The 17,177-nt window shown below is 41.2% G+C and overlaps 1 protein-coding gene across 4 annotated transcripts in view; it reads left to right on the top strand.

Moving 5' to 3' along the window:
• Positions 1–4,557: 4,557 nt before the first annotated feature.
• Positions 4,558–17,177, top strand: part of ARNT2 (aryl hydrocarbon receptor nuclear translocator 2) — a 96,499-nt gene continuing 83,879 nt past the window's right edge. For all 4 annotated transcript variants that reach the window (XR_009419408.1, XR_009419409.1, XM_059482056.1 and 1 more), the window contains exon 1: positions 4,558–4,772. Coding sequence is in view for 2 of the 4 variants with exons in the window: in XM_059482056.1 (XP_059338039.1) it covers positions 4,742–4,772 (31 nt within the window). In the remaining 2 variants the exon portion in view is untranslated. The remainder of the gene's footprint in view (positions 4,773–17,177) is intronic.

A 17,177-nucleotide genomic window follows, 5' to 3' on the forward strand; every position in this document is an offset into this window, starting at 1 on the left:
TCTCTCAGCTTAATGATGCCTACTGTTAGCAGTGCTTCTGCCAGAGAGTGAGGTTAATGTCAGGAAATAAAATAAAATCTGCTTAGTAAACACTGCAAAGAAAACAGGTTATGTGTTAATGTGCTTGCACCACCTTTTCCTCTCTGAGGCTTCATTTTCAAGTTTTGTTGTTTAAATTTTGGTTGTTCATACATGGTTAAATTTATACAAACTTTGAAGAAGCTCAAAATGATAGAGATGAAATTAAGAGATAAAAGATGTCTATCAGGTGTTTGGCTCCTGGTCCATACTTCCACTAGCATAGGGACACTTGTCTGATCTCAGTTGAATTTCTTAGGTAAGAGACATCTGCCACACACATTTCACTTTTAGAAGGCTTTCTCTAATACTCAATGTCATTTTCCCTAAAGGAAAACCACTGCAGAATTTAACAGCAATAGCTGTAGAGAACATCATAGAAATTACATTTCTATACCTGCAGGACTGAATAGAGATTAATATAACTTAAACATTCCTATTGAGGTATTTTATTGCATTTTATAGGAAGAATACAATTTTCTCTTAAATTATATGGGATAGTTTAAAGAACAAGGTTGTAATTTCCTTAAATGCTTTTAAGACCTTCCTATGATAGTTCATGTTTTAAATTTCACCATTGTCTCTATAGCTTATTTAGGCAAGTGTGGCCACCCATACGTGACAAAACAAATTAAAAAGGGCACATAATGTTCCAGTTTCAAGTACTTGGGTGGATGAGGTTGCTTTAATATACATATATCATACTCTTCCAAGCTATCAAAGACCTTTGGATGAATTGGGTGCAATATATTAACTCAATTACAATGGAAACACAGATCAAAGAATGTAGCTGGGAGGTCTTATTAAAGTATGAGACTTCATTAAAATGTCACTGGTTTTGATTATGCTGGATTAAAGTGTCTGAAATTTCACTTAACTTCTTCATGTGCTCAGAAAAGAAAATTCTGCGGGGTAACTGTAAGTTCACAGTTTCAGAACCTGTTTGGCAGTGTTGTTATAAAAGTGGACTTTTCAAAAATTAGTAAAAAACACCAAAGATCTTTTTTATTAATTTCTGACACCGAATGTAAAATGTCTTTTGCTTCAATTTATATCCTTTTTCATTTGTGATATTTGTCTTTTACTTATTCACATCCATCTTGGAAAGACTTCAGTTTTTCAAAGGAAATAATAATAAAAGACCTAACTTTTCCTCTATTTAAAAGAAATAAAACCATTTAGAAATTACTAGTTTACATCATGGGATGAACACATAGAAAGGTAAGAAGTCCAGTTTTTCCCAACTGGCAGAACAGCGCTGAGCTTCCCAAGGAAAGGAGTTAATGTGGAGCAGTTTCTGTGTGCTGCAGTGCTCAGCTGATCTATTTCTGCCTCTCCAGCCAAGAAACAGAATAGACGTGAATGCTGAGCACTGCTATCAGTGGTAATAGCCCTTTAAATTGGAAACAATCACTGTAAAGACACCTAACCGACATTCTCTGGTACATAATAACAAGACTGAGATAAAAATCACTTTTCTTAATTCATTTATTTTCCTGTTGCTACACATGATGTCAACACTTGTTTGTAATTTTATTAAAATGGTGACGCACCCCCTGTTGCGACGCAGGAACAGTGAAAAGTTTGCATTTTGCTATCTTGCACATCCATCATATTTTGTGCTTGATATTGATACAGCCCTGCTTAATCTCTCTACAAGTGCCAGGGTAGAGTCCAGCTCTGTCTCTTCTTTAGTTGTGAGGAGCCCCATTCCACAGGATTTAGGCTTTCAAGGTACATAGCTCAGCATGGACTTAGCAAAACATGAATTCATTCTGTAACTAAATTGATTTCTTGCTTTGCTGTGTACGTGTTCCTTAAATTACAGTGCAAGTAAAACACAGAGCGTGCACTTCCACCACAAGCAGAACACAATTTTATGAGCAGCAGTTGCCAGTGTTATGGATCTCCCCACAGATCTGGAAAGGCTCAGGACGAGATAGCAAGGAAGGAGTGTATTACAGATAAACAGAATAATTCCATTCATTTATGGATTGTTTCAGGGATTCTGAAAGACTCTGCTAATACTGGCTATTAAGATAGAGAAGATGGGGAGGAGAGAAAATCAATTCATTTCTCAATCTATTTAAGTGAACAAAGAATTGCGTGTGAAACTGAGCAGAGCGTGTCAACAAAGCTCACACCAAACAAAAAAAGAAAAGCAGCTTTATTTTGCATAATTGTGTCTGAATCACTGAAGATTTGACAGAACCTGTTCCATTCTAAGCCCCAAGGTCTTATTTAGGCAGAGCACAATATCAAATAACCTGTAATGTGTTTTTTCTGGGCTAATCTAACATCTCCCAGGATATCACGCAAGGGGACAGCACAGGCAGTTGAGTGGTTTGCTTGGTTTATATTCAGTCTTTGTAGGATTTATTCCATCTGTCTGTTGAAAGCTACGACAGTGCTCTGTCAGATCTCTCCCATTTTTTAGGGAGGCTTCCTTATCTCTAAAATAGGAACGAAATAAGAAATATTAGTGCATTTCTGATAAGAGAGAGATAAGGTTTAACCTCTGATTACTTGTAAAGGTCTTCAGAGGACACTTCAGAAGTGCCTAATGCTATAAATTCTGGCTTTATAAGGTTTTTTACTATCATTAGACTATTAGGAACTCGACCTTTTAACCTTTATGCACATATGTAACCTGACATAAAGGAGGCTCACGGAAAAGCTTTCATGACCAGCATTACCTGTGCAATCTGAACACCAGACTTTGCAGAAACCTGAAGGAATTGAGCTATGACTCTGCAGCAGGGTAAAGTCACTCCAAATTTTGCCTTCCTCATAAAAGGTAAGGGTCTAGAAAAACTGTGACCAAGACTACCTCAAATCACAATGTTTTATCTGAACAGAAATAAGTTGCATTTTCAAAATTGCTGATATTAAGAGTCTAGTATTAGCAGGGTAAATGCCTTGAGATAATAATTAAGATTGCCTGCTGAGCATCCAAAACCCTACAGCATCAGCAGGCACTAAAGCAGTAAGATGCTTGGGAAAATGGCTCCACATCTGATAGGGAAAAGCACAATAAATCAAAGATAGAGCAAACTTTCTAGATAACCAGGAGCATTTAGTGCCGTTCTGATTAAACTCCTCTACAGGAAATGAGTCAACACAGCCTCCATGCTTTCCCTGCCTTTCTGCCAATTTACATCTTAATGGATAAACTGGTTCAGGTTACTCATTTGGCAAAGCAAGGGATTGATTTGCAACTTTTCATCTTGACTGCTCCCATCAACTTGTGCAGGGCTGTTCAGGGCAACTGAGCACAGCCATGGGCAGGCATTTAAAGATTAACAGGCTTTTGCAGCATTCCACGGGGATGACAAAGCCATCAAAATTCATTATTTTTTTCCCCCAGTATTTCACACACATTACACGTGACTGCTGCAGTTATTACACCCAGTGGCTTTTCAGAAATCTTGCAATTTAATTCTGGGATAGTGGGGGTTGTTCCCCTTGAAGACCCGATTTATGAGATTATGAGAAGAATCTCCAATTTCATTGAACGTATATTTTTTGTCCTTGTGTTTGCAATGCAAAGCCTTGAAATGTGAGCTGAGTTACAAAGGATCTGTTGTTCAGTTATCACTACTTAGCATGAAAGCAAGTGCAGTGCGACCCAAAGCAAGGGTTTTAGAGGAATAGGGTACCATTCATACACTCCACCCGGAGGCAGACAGAACGTCTGAATTCCTGCATACTTTTGTACACTTGATGAGTGTGAACTCATGGGGCTCTGTCGGCCTTCCATCTTCCAGAGAACCTTGTCACCTCAGGGGAAAAGGGATGTCATTATCTGGGGACAACACCGATGGCAGTAATGTCATTCTACGGCATCTGCTCATGGGTGGCGGTGACCTGCACTTCGATCTTCCCCTTAAGTTTAGGAAGGCATGGATGGCACCCCAACCTCCTCCTTCAATTTAAGGGTGACACAGAGCACCCCGACCTTCCTGCTCAGTGCTGGAGGTCATGGATAGCACCCCAACCTCCGCCTTCAACTTAAGAGTGACACACAGCACCCCAACCTCCTCCCTCAATTGAAGGGTGACACAGAGCACCCCAACCTTCCCGCTTAATGCCAGAGGTCATGGACAGCACCCCAACCTCCTCCCTCAATTTAAAGGTGACACAGAGCACCCCAGCCTCCCCCTCAGAGCCGGAGGTCAGCGCCCACTCCCCGCTGGTTTTGGGGGCGTTGGGCCGCACCCACGCCCGGCCCCGCGCCCCCTCTGCCCGCGGGCTGCGCTGGCTGCCCCCGGCTCAGGGAAGTTCGCGCCCTGGGGCCGCGGGTTCGAGCCCCGAGGGGGGCGGCCGGTCCTGGGCCGTGTCGGGGGCGGCTCCCGCCGGTTCTTGCGGGGGGTCCCGGCCAAGCAGCGGCGACCGCGGGCCCAGCGCACATGTGCGGCCGCCCGGCACATGCTCACTGAGCGCGGCGCATGAGCAGAGGCGGCGCGGGGCCATCGGACATCTTGGGCCGCCCCGCACGGAGCGGGCAGCGCCGCCGGTCCCGGGGCGGGAGCAGCCGCCGCCCCCGCGCCGCCCGGCCCGCCCGCCCTGGCGCCGGCTGCCTGCCCCTCCCGCGCTTCCCCCGGGCTGCTCTGAGCATCCCTCCGCCCCTCTTGCATTTGTCTTAATTCTTCTCAGAGACAAGATGGCAACGCCGGCGGCGGTAAACCCTCCCGGTGAGTAGCTGCCGTCTCGCCCCAAGTGGCCCCGCCGCACAACACGCCCCCGCCGCCGGCTCCCCCCGCCCGGCCCGGCGCGGTGCCCGCAGCCCCGGGGCGGTCCCGCCGCTCCTCCCGCGGGGCCCCGGGCCGGGCAGAGCCGGGCCAGCGGAGCCGGGAGCCCGTGGGGGTTCCTCGGGACACGGCTGCCGGGCTCGGTGCAGCGGTGCAGACACGAACAGTGGTGCATAAGCATTCCGGGCATAGAGCAGCGGGGACGGGCAGTGCGGAGCCGTGCCTGCCCTGGGCACGAGTAGGAACATTGGCTTTCCCTGCCTCTGGTTTGGCAGCTTCATTGTCGGCTCCTGGAGCCGGAACGGTGCTGAAACTGACCAAGGGCACCTCGGCATGTGCCCTGTGTTTGTTTCCTTTCCGAAGGATGCAGTAAATATTTGCTGTTAGTACTAGAGTTATTGACTAAAGAAACTTACAAGCATTTTCCCATTCAGTTTTTTCGTGAGGGAAGGCATTCCCCGACGTTTTGTTATGTGTCTGTGAGATGTAACATCTGTTTTGTTCAGTGCGTGGTGGAATAAAGTGAGTTTGGATGAAAGGCCAGGGTAGTATTTTGGAGATGGACTTGGGTCAACTTGGTGTGGATCAACAAGTATCTGACACTGAAAATAATTGGGATGATGAATCTTGCACTGGGCTCAGTACCAAGGAAGAATATTGCTATTAAAGGTCAATTTCAGTATTACTTGTTTTAATTTGTGCTTGCATTGTGTCAATTTTTGTAGAGTCAGATTGAGTTCTGACAATTAAAGGCTTGCATGAGTAAATGCCAACTAATGTTTAAAATTTGTTCATTAGATTAAATCCTGCTGTAGTTGGTAGTGCAGTTGTCATTCTGAAAGTAAATATTATGATATAAACAATTAATTTGGTTCAATAAGTGCCAGTAGAGTAAGCAGAAACTGATATTTGTCAGTCAGAGTAGGTTTTAATTTAATATCAGAATTCTGCATATTAAATGAAAATTAACAATTAAGGGAAGGTTATGAAATTAATACCATTTAACTTTCAGGGTACCATGTTGTGCATCATAACAGAGAGTTTCACTGAGTGCACTCAGTGCAATCAGTTTTGCAGACAGAGGAGGATACAAACAGCATTTTTTGCCTTGGGTTTGGTTTGTCATTCTCCTGTCTGCTTTCCAAGCTACACACTGAAGGAACAGCCCTGTCCGCTTAGAGGCCAGTGCTGAAACTGCTGAGTTACAGCAGAGCCCCTTTGGCACCAGCCTTTCCCACTCTCTGTACCACCTGCCTGAGGCTGAACCCACAAAAGGATGTGGTTGCAGGAGGTTCAGCATGCATGGACTGCTCCTGACTCTGAGCGGGGCTTTCACCATCGTTCTCCTGTGACCGCTTGATGAATTGAGAGATTGTAATGGGATTATTGAGGAAACATAAAGGAAAGAGGAAGGAAGGGCCAAGTGTGTTGCCTGTGTGCACCTCTGTGCATGTGACACGGTGAAAGTTGACCTGCAGTGTGGTCCTCAAACCCTCTGAAGCACAGATTGCTGGTCCATGGGAAGGTTACGGAAAGGTGTTGGTTTCCTGAAGGGAACCAAGATCACCTTCTGCAAGGCTGAGGTTACAGAGCATCCTTCTGCTCCTGTCTGGGTGGCTGGAGCGGGTCTGAGCTGAAAGACAAATTCATTAATGATCCTCCCATGTTTTCTGAGCATGAGAAGTGTTGTTGTCAGACACTGGGGCGAAGTCAAAGTGGGGAGCTGTGAGGAAAGGAGATCCTCAATCTGTAGCACAGTGCTGACTTTGCTCTACCACGGACAGCAGAAGAAAGAGCTGTGGGAAATACCTCCACTTGTAAAAAACTGTTGAAAATCATAATTTGTCACTGTTCTTTTTTTTTTTTTTTTTTTTTAATAACTGCAAAGCAATGCAGAGAACCAGTCAAAATCTGTAGCAAAATGATTTTAATCCTGTTGTTTTCCCTTGGGGACAGATCCTCAGCTGGAGTAAGATGAAAGTAGCCCTATTAGTATTAGTGAAGCTGTGCCACCTTGTGCCCGTTGACTTTCTGATCTGCAATGTTAGGGGAGCACAATAGAGGATTAACTTGTTAAGCATCTTTAATGATGATTAGAAATTACAATATGATTAAATTTCTATTAAGCAATTGTCTGGGGTTCTAATAACAGTTGGTAATTTAGGCAGGACATTAACTTGCAGCTACCACAATACAAATACATGTGGTTTTAGTCATATTGTAGATAGTGGAATGGGGATTAGCAGAGAGAGAAGAGCTGGGTGTTCTCTAACTGTGTGAAAGTGTTTCAGTTTGTGATCTCCTGCTGCAGACCCATGTAGTGCTGTAGTAGCATCATCTCTCTTGTGTGAGGTGCAGATTTATCCTTTTTCCCACAGATCTTTTTAAAGGAGAGTTTCAGTTAGGGAAGTTCATAGAAGCGGGAGCAGTTTGCATCCTTTCCCACCTGAGGCTCACGGGAACTGCAGTGTCAGGGACCAAATTTGTGGTGGCTCAGATTTGGGAGCTCCATGGGCTCCCTGGGCTGTGTGAGATGTTCACTGATGGCTCTTTTTGGTGAGGGTGCATATCTGCAGCTGGGCATCACCCTGGCACAGCTGAGGGGCTGTGTGGGACAAGCTGCTTCCTCTTGCTCAGCCTTGGAACGGGTCTGGCTGGGAGTGCTGGGTTGGTTTCTCGTACTCTGGGTGACAAACTGAAGTGTGAAACAATACAGGTGTGTGGGAAGCTCATCTGCATTGGCACAAAGCATCACAGTTAATTTATTTCCTCCTGAAATAAGATTGGCATATTAAATGGGATTTAAGAACAAAAAAGCTGTGGAGGTGTTACAAGCATTTTGTATATTACTGCTTGCAGCACAGTAACTCAGTGCCATGTCTGTTTGAAATGTGTTATTTTTGGAATGCAAACTTTGTAACTGTTGCTGCTTTGGGTCCAGATTTTACTTAACTTGAAGTGGTGATTCTTGTATTAGCCAGGGTGGGATGAAAACATAAAACTCTTCATGAGTTTAGGATTTTTTTTTTCCTGAGACATCAGCTGGTTTTGGGGTGCTGAGTTCCAGTCTGGCTCAGTCTGATGGGTGAGCAGCAACTTTCTGCTGTGGTCTGGTGATGAGAAATGAACTGAAAGGCATCCTCTCAGTTCTTCCCACTGAGGTACCCCTGAATGGAAGGTAGTACACACAGATGTATTGCCAAAATGCCACGAATTCAAAAGTCAAGACAAGAGAAATCATGAAATTTTGCAGTTTAGAGTTACTTTAGAGGGAAGATCCCACAGGATGCATTTTTGGTGATGTTTTACAATTTTATAAATCCTTAGGGTTGTATTTTTATATTTAATTGGGGAAAAAAAAAAGTAACTGAGTTGTTCATGTGATCCTTAGAGCTCCTTTTAGTGATTTCTTTTTAAGCTGAGAGCCCCAAATACAAAGGTATGGAGAACATGTCCTCCAAAGGGCATCTGCTAGAAATGTGTAGAGAGATGTTGTGGTATGAGAGAGAGGAGTTGCTGGGGCTTAGGACATTACTGCTGCCACCACAGCAGCTCATGAGGGGTCCTTTCAGCCCATGGCTAATCCAAAATATAAAAAAATGGCATTTTAACTTAAAGAAATACTATTAAATGAGCTCTCTTTGCTTTCAGACTAATGAGTTAACAGCAAATTTTCTGTCATATTCATGAAGACTTGTAAGCCTTGCATCTGGGCTCTTGGTTTAGGTCAGTGCATTGGGTTTTGGGAGGTGCTTTTGGGGTTTATGTGTTTTTTTGACTTGGGAGTTAAGTGGACAGAAATCAGTCTACTATTTGAACTAGATATTCTGAGAACCAAATAATTTGTTACCCAGTCCTACATTTGGGCTGAAGTTACTAAGATATGGAGTGCTGTGGAAGAATTCTTTTGATGCTGCCCAGCTCATATTCCCAAAAGGAACTGACTTTCTGACAATCCGGCCATTCTTTTCTTTAGATTTCAAATAGCTTTGAAATTGATGATTAAAAAAAAAGAATCTACTTCAGTGTTTTAGATTTCAAAAACATTCAACTCCAAGCCCAAAATTTGTGTTTTATTGCTGCTGCTCAGCCCTTCATTACAAGACTATCCAGCAAACTAAAAAATCAATTTAACAGCATCCTGGGGAGTAAATGGAGTGTTGTAGTGATGGAGGTTATAATGAGCTCTGATGCTTCTGGTATGCAAAAAAGTAGTCATCATTCTAGGATAAAGTTTAAAAAAAGGGTTTCAAAATTAGAATACTCATTAGCTAATGGGAGGTTTACATTGCAGATCTTTTTCTTCTTGTGTTTTCATAGCTCTGGTACTGGAGAATTGGTCCTTAATTCAGTCAAACTGTGGTATGAGATGCCAATGCCTCTTGAATTGTTTTGTGATAATGTTTTGTCCTTCAGTACTGTGAACTGTACTATAACTGGCATTGAAGAAATGCCATTTTATTTTTATATTTCTGAGATATAGGTATAGGTCATACAAAAGATTTAATCTCTTCTATCACAAAATAGTTATTTGAAATTTGCATATGTAGCTTGTGGTTAGTTCCAAATATTTTTTTTCAATAGAATAATGTTTTCCCATTCCTCTAATAAAAATGCAAAACAAAAGAGATATTGCTGATTTCTGTAATACCATATGGTGTTGCTGATATTTCTTAGCAGTAAGGAAAATTGCAATAGAGATTAGGTAGAAAAGAAAAAAAAAATAGCCTTTTCAAAATAGTCAAGGCAAAATAACCCTGTTGATGTAGTGATTATTGTTATTAAGAGGACAGAAATGGGGCTGTCATTATGAAGATGTATTCAGAGATTATGCTTAAATGGTTGTGAAGATCAGATATGTGTGTCGCTCAGAGTAATTTTGGGGGGCTTACTGCTTCAGAACTGACAAGCAGAAATGGAAAATGTGTTAATTCAGTGCTACCTGAAGAAATTACAATGTTATTAAAATTTGCAGTAGGAAAGAGAAAGAGGGGTCTCGAGTTTAAGAGATGGGGATTTAGATCGCGGCTCTTGGTGGAGATCTCTGGCAGATTTTCCAGTCTAGCAAAGTGTCTTTGGCTGGCCAGCAGTGTTTGGGGATGGATGAATCAGCTCAGGATGAGCTGTTCTGTCTGGCCAGCTCTGGGCAGAGCAGGGATGTGTGCAGATACCAACCCCAGCTGCCTCTGGCTGGAGGGCTGTGCTCAATAAAGGTGATGTGGGAAATAAATCAGCAAATTCAGAGCTGCTCCTTCACCATTCTGCGACTTGTTTCATGCAAAACATTGCATTTGCTGGACAACACAGGCAAAAATGTGACATTCCAGAGATTGTGGGTGGGTGCTTGCTCTAGAAACCATTGGTACAGTTTACTTCTTGCTAACAGTGTTTTCTTTGTTCAGCTCTAAAGCATTTCCTGTCACCCCATCTGTATCAATCATTCTGTCAAGGAGGAAAAGGAAAATTTTATGAGGCTGCATTTGTACATTTTATTTGCCTTCTGATTATAACTCAAGTAAGATTGATGCAAAGTAAGAACTTGAGAAAAATAATCCTTCAACATCTTCCATTGTTTCAAATAAAAATCCACATGAAAATGAATAGATGGAATAAACCCCCATGGACTGTGCACTTTCTGTCTGTTCTGAGAAGAACTACTTTGTCACAAAATGTTACAGGATTTTGGCAAGATCTGGCCTTTAATGTGCAGAAATTACGTGGTTTGAAAATGCAGGATGAAACGGAGAATGACAGTTTTTTAGCAAGAGCTGATTCAGAGTTTATTTTGGATAGTGAAAATTTCAAATGGATCTCAGTTTTATTGTTGGCTTGGATTAGTGGCCGTAGTCATGCGATGTGTGATGAATTAGAAGCTGTTTTCAAGATAGATGTAATTTCCTTTTTTTTGTACCCAAAGCACGCTGGTCTTCCTTGAGCAGAGCCATCTGCGCAGGGAGAAAGAGAAATCCTTTCTTTTGGATACTCTACATATTGATGAATGCTTCTAAACTTTCTGCTTCCTTTTTCTTTCTAGTGACCGTTTGTTTCCATTTTGCTTATCTTTGCTATTTCTGTCCTGTGGTTTCCATCCTGCTTTTCACACTTAGGTGTCTCTACCTTTCTCACAACTCCTGTAACTCCTGTATTTTCTCTGTGCTCAGCTTTGTATTGACTTCTCAGTGTTGTTGAAATGTAAATGAATCCTGGCATTGTGCTGGTGCTACTCCCAAGTCTTTCAACAGCTTATGAATTCAGATTTGTTCTGTGGGGAGCATCTCAAGTCCCCCTTAGAGAAAAGTGGTACTTTTTCTGTGCTGCCTCCCTGCAGCCCAGCAGGTACTGGGAGGTGTAATCAGCTGTGACAAATTAGGAGCCTCTATTAGCCTGCATCTGCCCTGGATGGGTGTTGTTGTTTTGTTCAAGGACAGCTCATAGTATTAATTTCAAATGCTTAGATCTGGGCTGCTGCAGGTTTTTCTCATCTAAATGTCAACTGCATGTGACAAGTAGAATAATATAAAATAATTGTAATTTTTTTCTCTAATCAAGCAAAAGGGGTGTTGAATTGTTTAATTACTGGCTTTGCCAGCATGCAGATGGAAAGGCTTTTCAGGTAAGTTGCTCATACAAAATGCCTAAAATGGATAGTAATTAACAACTGGCTCTTCATTGGTATGTTAATTATGCTGCCATTTGTCCTGGTGCCTGTCGTTCTTTAAATGTTCAGTTACACTGAAGTGAAGCGTTCACTTCCTGGCAAACACAGAATGTATCAGAACAGTTTGACTCTCAGATATATGCAAATATTTTATGGGAAGAGGCATGCCAGTAAATCACTGAGCTGCAAAGAACAAAAACACTGCATATTTGTATTCCTCAGAGGTAAAAGCAAAGAACCTGCAGGCCTGATTTTGAAAAATTATCCCTAATACTTTCCCAGTACTAACCCAGAGCACAATTCCATGCAAGTAGATAGTTTTAGGAACTTGTTTACTGCTGGCTGTTTCTATTAGTGAAGCTAGGTGGACATCTGGGTGCTGTTAAATGCCCTTGAAATGCATATATTTTAAAACTGTATTGCTTGTAATATCTGGATGGAAAATTTGAACTGAACTGGAAGTGCTTTTAGAACTTGGGATAGAACTAATTATTTTGAATGCAAGAAGAGTTAAAATAGCTTGTGCAGTACTCTCAGATTTTATTCAATTTTTGAGAACAGAGATTGTCTCCTCCTTTCTGGACTGTGCTTTGCAGAGTGCATCCCCAACCTCCACATCCTATTGCAATAAGTAAAACCAGGCTGTGTCTGGTATGTCTGCAGCTCATCCAGTAGTGTCCTGAGGAGGGCCAGGCTGCTGAAGTTACATGGCAAGTTTGCTGTGCCCAGCCTGTGAGTATGAGGCTGGTATTTTCATTTGCTGAGCTTCTGCCACATGGGAAGTGGTGACTCAGCCCAGCACAGGGTGACCCTCACATGTGGCAGCAGTCAGCCCCTGAAATGAGGTGCCAATTGTAACAGTAGCTGTGGGAAGTGGATTATAGCCATAAAATTAGCTACTAAAAGGCACTAGCTACTGTGTGTCACTGCCCTCTGCATCATGTTCCATCCCTTCATGGACAAAAAAATGTATTGCTGTTAGTACTGCCTGGCCATGGCTGAGCTGGATTTCCATTGTGTTGTGTCCAGTGAAGTTGCTAGCAAAGTTCCTAGCTCAATTTTGAGCCCAGCTTTAAACACTTAAAGTAGTGATAGCTAGAAAATCTTGGTTTGAAATTATAAATTCTGTTGTTCCCAGTCACTGGGAGGTGGCTCATTGTCCATGGAGGTTGATCTCTGGTCAGTCTGTTGGCTACTCCTGTGAGTCATATTTCTATCACAGTATATGGCACATCAGTGTCTTCCTTGGATTTAATTTATTTTAAAGCATCTTTAAGAGATACCCTGGCCCCCCGCATCTAGATGTCCCACCCTGAAAATGGTTTGCATTTTCTGTAAGTAAGTAGTGGTTTGACCAATAGAAAAAAGGCTGTATAATTAAAGCTTCCTTTTGTTGTAATGAGATTTTCAGTGTAGGAATATAATGGCAAATTATTGGTACTGTGTTCAGTGTTTCAGAGATAAGGGTTCCTCTGCTATGCTTTTTATGTTTTCATCTAAAATATTTCTGGTTTAAGAGGAAAAAAGAAAAAGTAAATTTATTTGTTATGCAATAAGTTTTGTGGGAACAGCAGTTGCTGTGTATTTTTGCTTACTAGTGAAGGTTTGAAATATGCATTTTCATTGTTGAAATTGAAGTAAATGAACGATCACTATGAAAAGCATAGTAGCCTTTTCAAGCCCTCTTATGAGGACTGGAAAATTGTCCTAAGTTTCTAGCTGCATCTCCAGCAAAGGGACAGTGGACTGCTGGAATTAAGAATGTCTTAAGTGAACATAGCAATCTTCCCCAAATGCCAAGTATTGAGGCCTACAGGATCCAAATTTCCCAGTTTTACAAAACGAGTTCTTAAAAATGTGTAATGTCTCTGTGGGTTCTCTGCCATCTGTGAGTTAGGGTTGGTCCAAGTGAAGCTGTTTCTCTGGAACTGGATTCTCACTAACAACAAAATGTTCTAGATCAGACTACATGGAACCCCTACCAAAAATAGCCCATTAGAGACACTATAAAATTAAGTATAAAATTTCCATTATGGATACTTACAGAATAAGACAGCAATAGGGAATTTTCTTCCTTCTTTGTTGTTGATGATCTCTGTGAAGTACTTGGGTGTATATGAGTCTTTGGGCTCCTTGTAGTTTATTCATACTTGAGACTTGGTTCTTGAATGATCACAGATGTTGGGTTGTTTTTCTTCTAAGTAAAACCTGAGTGTTCCTGGACTTTCTGTACTCTCTGAGCTGTTTCTGATACACTCAATGAACATGTGCCTTTCTGAGATGTATTAGTCTTTTGCTTAAATATATCTTGGTACTCTTTCACTTTTCAGACGAGCTAACATTATACATTTCCCAAGTGTTTCCTGACTCAAAACTTAATCATATTTTGTTTTAGTGGTGTTCTCCTTCTGCTTCAGAGCTCTTTGGTTCTGAACTGTAAATGGGACTGAGGTGAGGATTATAATGGTCTTTAATGTTTTAGGGGAAGCTGCCAGTCTCAATATCTTTGCTCTCCAAAGTGTTCCTTTTTGTCACCTGTGTTTCTTTCTCCAGGTTCCATGCATATTTTAAAAAAAGGAGGCACATAAATATGTAAATAATGTTTGAGGTTAGGCAGCTGTGGGATGGAATGAAATCTTAGTGCTGGTGTACAGTAGCTGAATTAAAAGGTGTGTGGTTTTACTTGTTGGCATTTTGGTTGAGTACTATCAGCTGGAGATGTGTGAGTGGGTGGAAAGAACAGTAACGTGGAGTTCATGCTGAATTATGTTTTGCTGGAGGAAAGGCATTCATTAGTCTCATAGCTGGCACATGCCTCTTTATTCCTCCTCTAAAGCAGTATCTGACGACTTTGATGAAAAGGTTGATATGACATTAAGGAATTGGTTCTGCCTCATCTACTGATGTGCAAAAGCCTTCCTGCCCCTGGCAGAGCTGAGTGAGACACGGGCAGCATGCCAATCCTCACTTTGCTCTAGGAAGGGCACGCACGTGGTACATGGTGCAGGGTTTGAGGAGCCTTGGCTCCATCTCTGAGTGTTCAATGTGGAGTTAATGATGGTGGATCCAAGCTCAGCTCTGAGTTCATGGTGTCTCCACCCACGCCCCTCTCTGGGTTTTTCAGGATGGTCCTAAGGACAAAATACTCTTTTCGTCATTGCTAAATTTAAAATGAATGTGGTAATTAGGAATAAGAATTTCAGAGACCAGTAAATTGTCTCTGTGCAGGAAGATTCCTGGCTGCTTCACCTTGGCTGCACATTTCTCATGAATCACTGACTGCCCCATGTCTGAGAATTGACCAGGGCAAGAAGGCAGGCTCGTGGTACAGCCCTGGACAGGGTTCAAGTTCACTACAGGCTTTCTAGTGAATCACTGACAAATAACATTCACATGCCACAATTAAGTCATCTGACTTTTGTTTACGTTTATCTTACCACCGGTTTGCAAGTCCTGTTTGTAAGACTGCATAATTTGAGATGCTTTTTTCATATATATCAGTTGTAAAAATGACATATTTGTAAGATGCCTATGCTGGGACAAGCAGAGAATGCGTTTCATTGTGATGTACTAATTGATAATGTTTTATTAATAGATTTTTATTTCAACCACTTTTATGTTGGATTAGCAAAAAATTTTCCTCCCTTTGGGAAGAAACAGAGAGAGAAAAAGGAAAATATACAGCTTCTTTCTCTCTGGAAACAGCAGTTATTATTTATGCCATGCACATGAATAATCATTAATTTGTATTTTCTTTACAAAGTAGGTAGAATATTTGGATAATGTGCTTTTTAAGTGTATTGGCAGAATATACATATGATAGATTGTTATTTCAGTGCTGAACTAGCAACAATCCACTGGCTTTAAAGTATTAATATAGGTTTTACAGCTTGCATTGTGTTGTCTTATGGTTGCTTTTGACACTTAAATTTGCATTTGAAAATGCATTAGTTTATTCTTATCCTGTTACAGTTTGTATTAAGGTTGAGAGCAAAATGTACATTGCTTCATAGACCAAAGAGATGATCAAACTATATGAAAAACACAGTTGCACTGAGTGAGAATTATGAGATAGTTTTCAAGTGTTCGTTGTGCATTTGCAAGTTAAATTTAAAAGCAGGAAAATGTATTATATGAGGGTATTTGGTTAGTGGGTTAACTCAAACTGCTCTTTAAATCAAATCAGTGAGCTGTCCCTGGAAGTAAATACATTCTCAAAAATGAAATCATGATTCTTCCTAATGTTGAAATGTAAGATAAAGTATTTGCAGTGATTTCCTGGTCAATGCATGTGGCTGCCACTGGTTGTTTGCTTTGTTGCATAAAGTCCCTGTAGTAGCTGGAACCTGATTGCCAGGTTTGGAATTCAGAATAATCTTGTGTGTCCTGTGTACTTGCCTGTGCTGCTCTTCAGTCAGCAAATAGCAAAGCTAAAACCTTACTTTGGTCAATATTTGCAGACAAACAATCAGCTTGTTTTTTGACAAACATCCAGTTTGTTTACAGTGAGGGTTTTTTCAGTATCATTCCTCACTTCTGCATTTGATGTATGCACAGAACTGTCTGTATGCTTTTGGGAACAAGTGGCTTGTAATGGATGTCAAATCATGTTTAATGTGAATATGGGGACATAGAAAAATAATGCTTTGTTGTTATATGCTTTTTTTTTATTGTTTAGTGGTTCACTGGTAGAATATCCAGCAAATCTTGTATTCTGTAATTCTGAAAAAGCAAGCAAGAGCATGGCTGTTACTGCTGATCACTTCAGAAAGTCTAGCACAGCCTACCTGGAAACAGCATTTCTCTTATGTTAAAACTGGTGATTTTAAAAAGAAAGCATGGGATTCAGTTTTATGAAATATGTTCAGGAAGTAGCTCTGGGAAGAAGTTAAGCAGAAAAAAAGTGTTCCAAAATTCATAAGAAATTATTGGGAGTGTAGGAAACTTAAAGTAACACTAAAGAATATTTTACAGCAGGTCTTTGTAGTATTTAGTATTTTCTACATCCCTATGAAGGTTTCCCTTATGCCATAACATTGGGGTGTGCCATTTGGAATACATGTAAGAATGAAAAATTCTAGAAAGCAACAACAACAGCAAATGCCATTGTGAGCACCCAAAAGCTTGTGAACTTCTATTTTTTTTTTTTTATTTGCAGATACTAAAGATATAATACATGAAATTACCTAAAAGGAGGAATATTCTAAAAACATTTAGAGAAGTGAAGGTGCAGTGAAAAGTAAAAAAATCACTAAAATCTTTATTTGACATAATGTGGGTTTTTTGCTTGCAGAAAAATTCAGGGTTTGGGAAACTCATCTGCAAGAAGGAGGGTGACTGCTGATGTGGGTTGTTGTATCAGATAAGGTAAGACATCAGATGTGAAGGTTGTCCTTGTTAGGAAGTTAAACTGAACACATCCAGATTGGTGCCAGGTGAACATTGTGGGATCACTGGTGCACTCTTTTTCTGGTTGGTTTTCGAGATTCAGTTCAGTTTGAATCTGGAATTTTCTTAGCCATAGCCCTTTTCCATGGTCTGACGGCTGGACTACAGTATTTTGTAAACTGAGCAAGGGGAAACAATGAGAAACAATGGCTGTTCACTTGTACTCCCTGTTTGAGTCATGTTTTTTCATCCTACTTGCTCCTATGGGGAAGTAAGGTTTGCTGTTTTCTTCAGTCTTTGGA

Source organism: Ammospiza nelsoni, chromosome 14, assembly GCF_027579445.1.
Source record: "Ammospiza nelsoni isolate bAmmNel1 chromosome 14, bAmmNel1.pri, whole genome shotgun sequence".
NCBI classification, from domain to species: Eukaryota; Metazoa; Chordata; class Aves; order Passeriformes; family Passerellidae; genus Ammospiza; species Ammospiza nelsoni.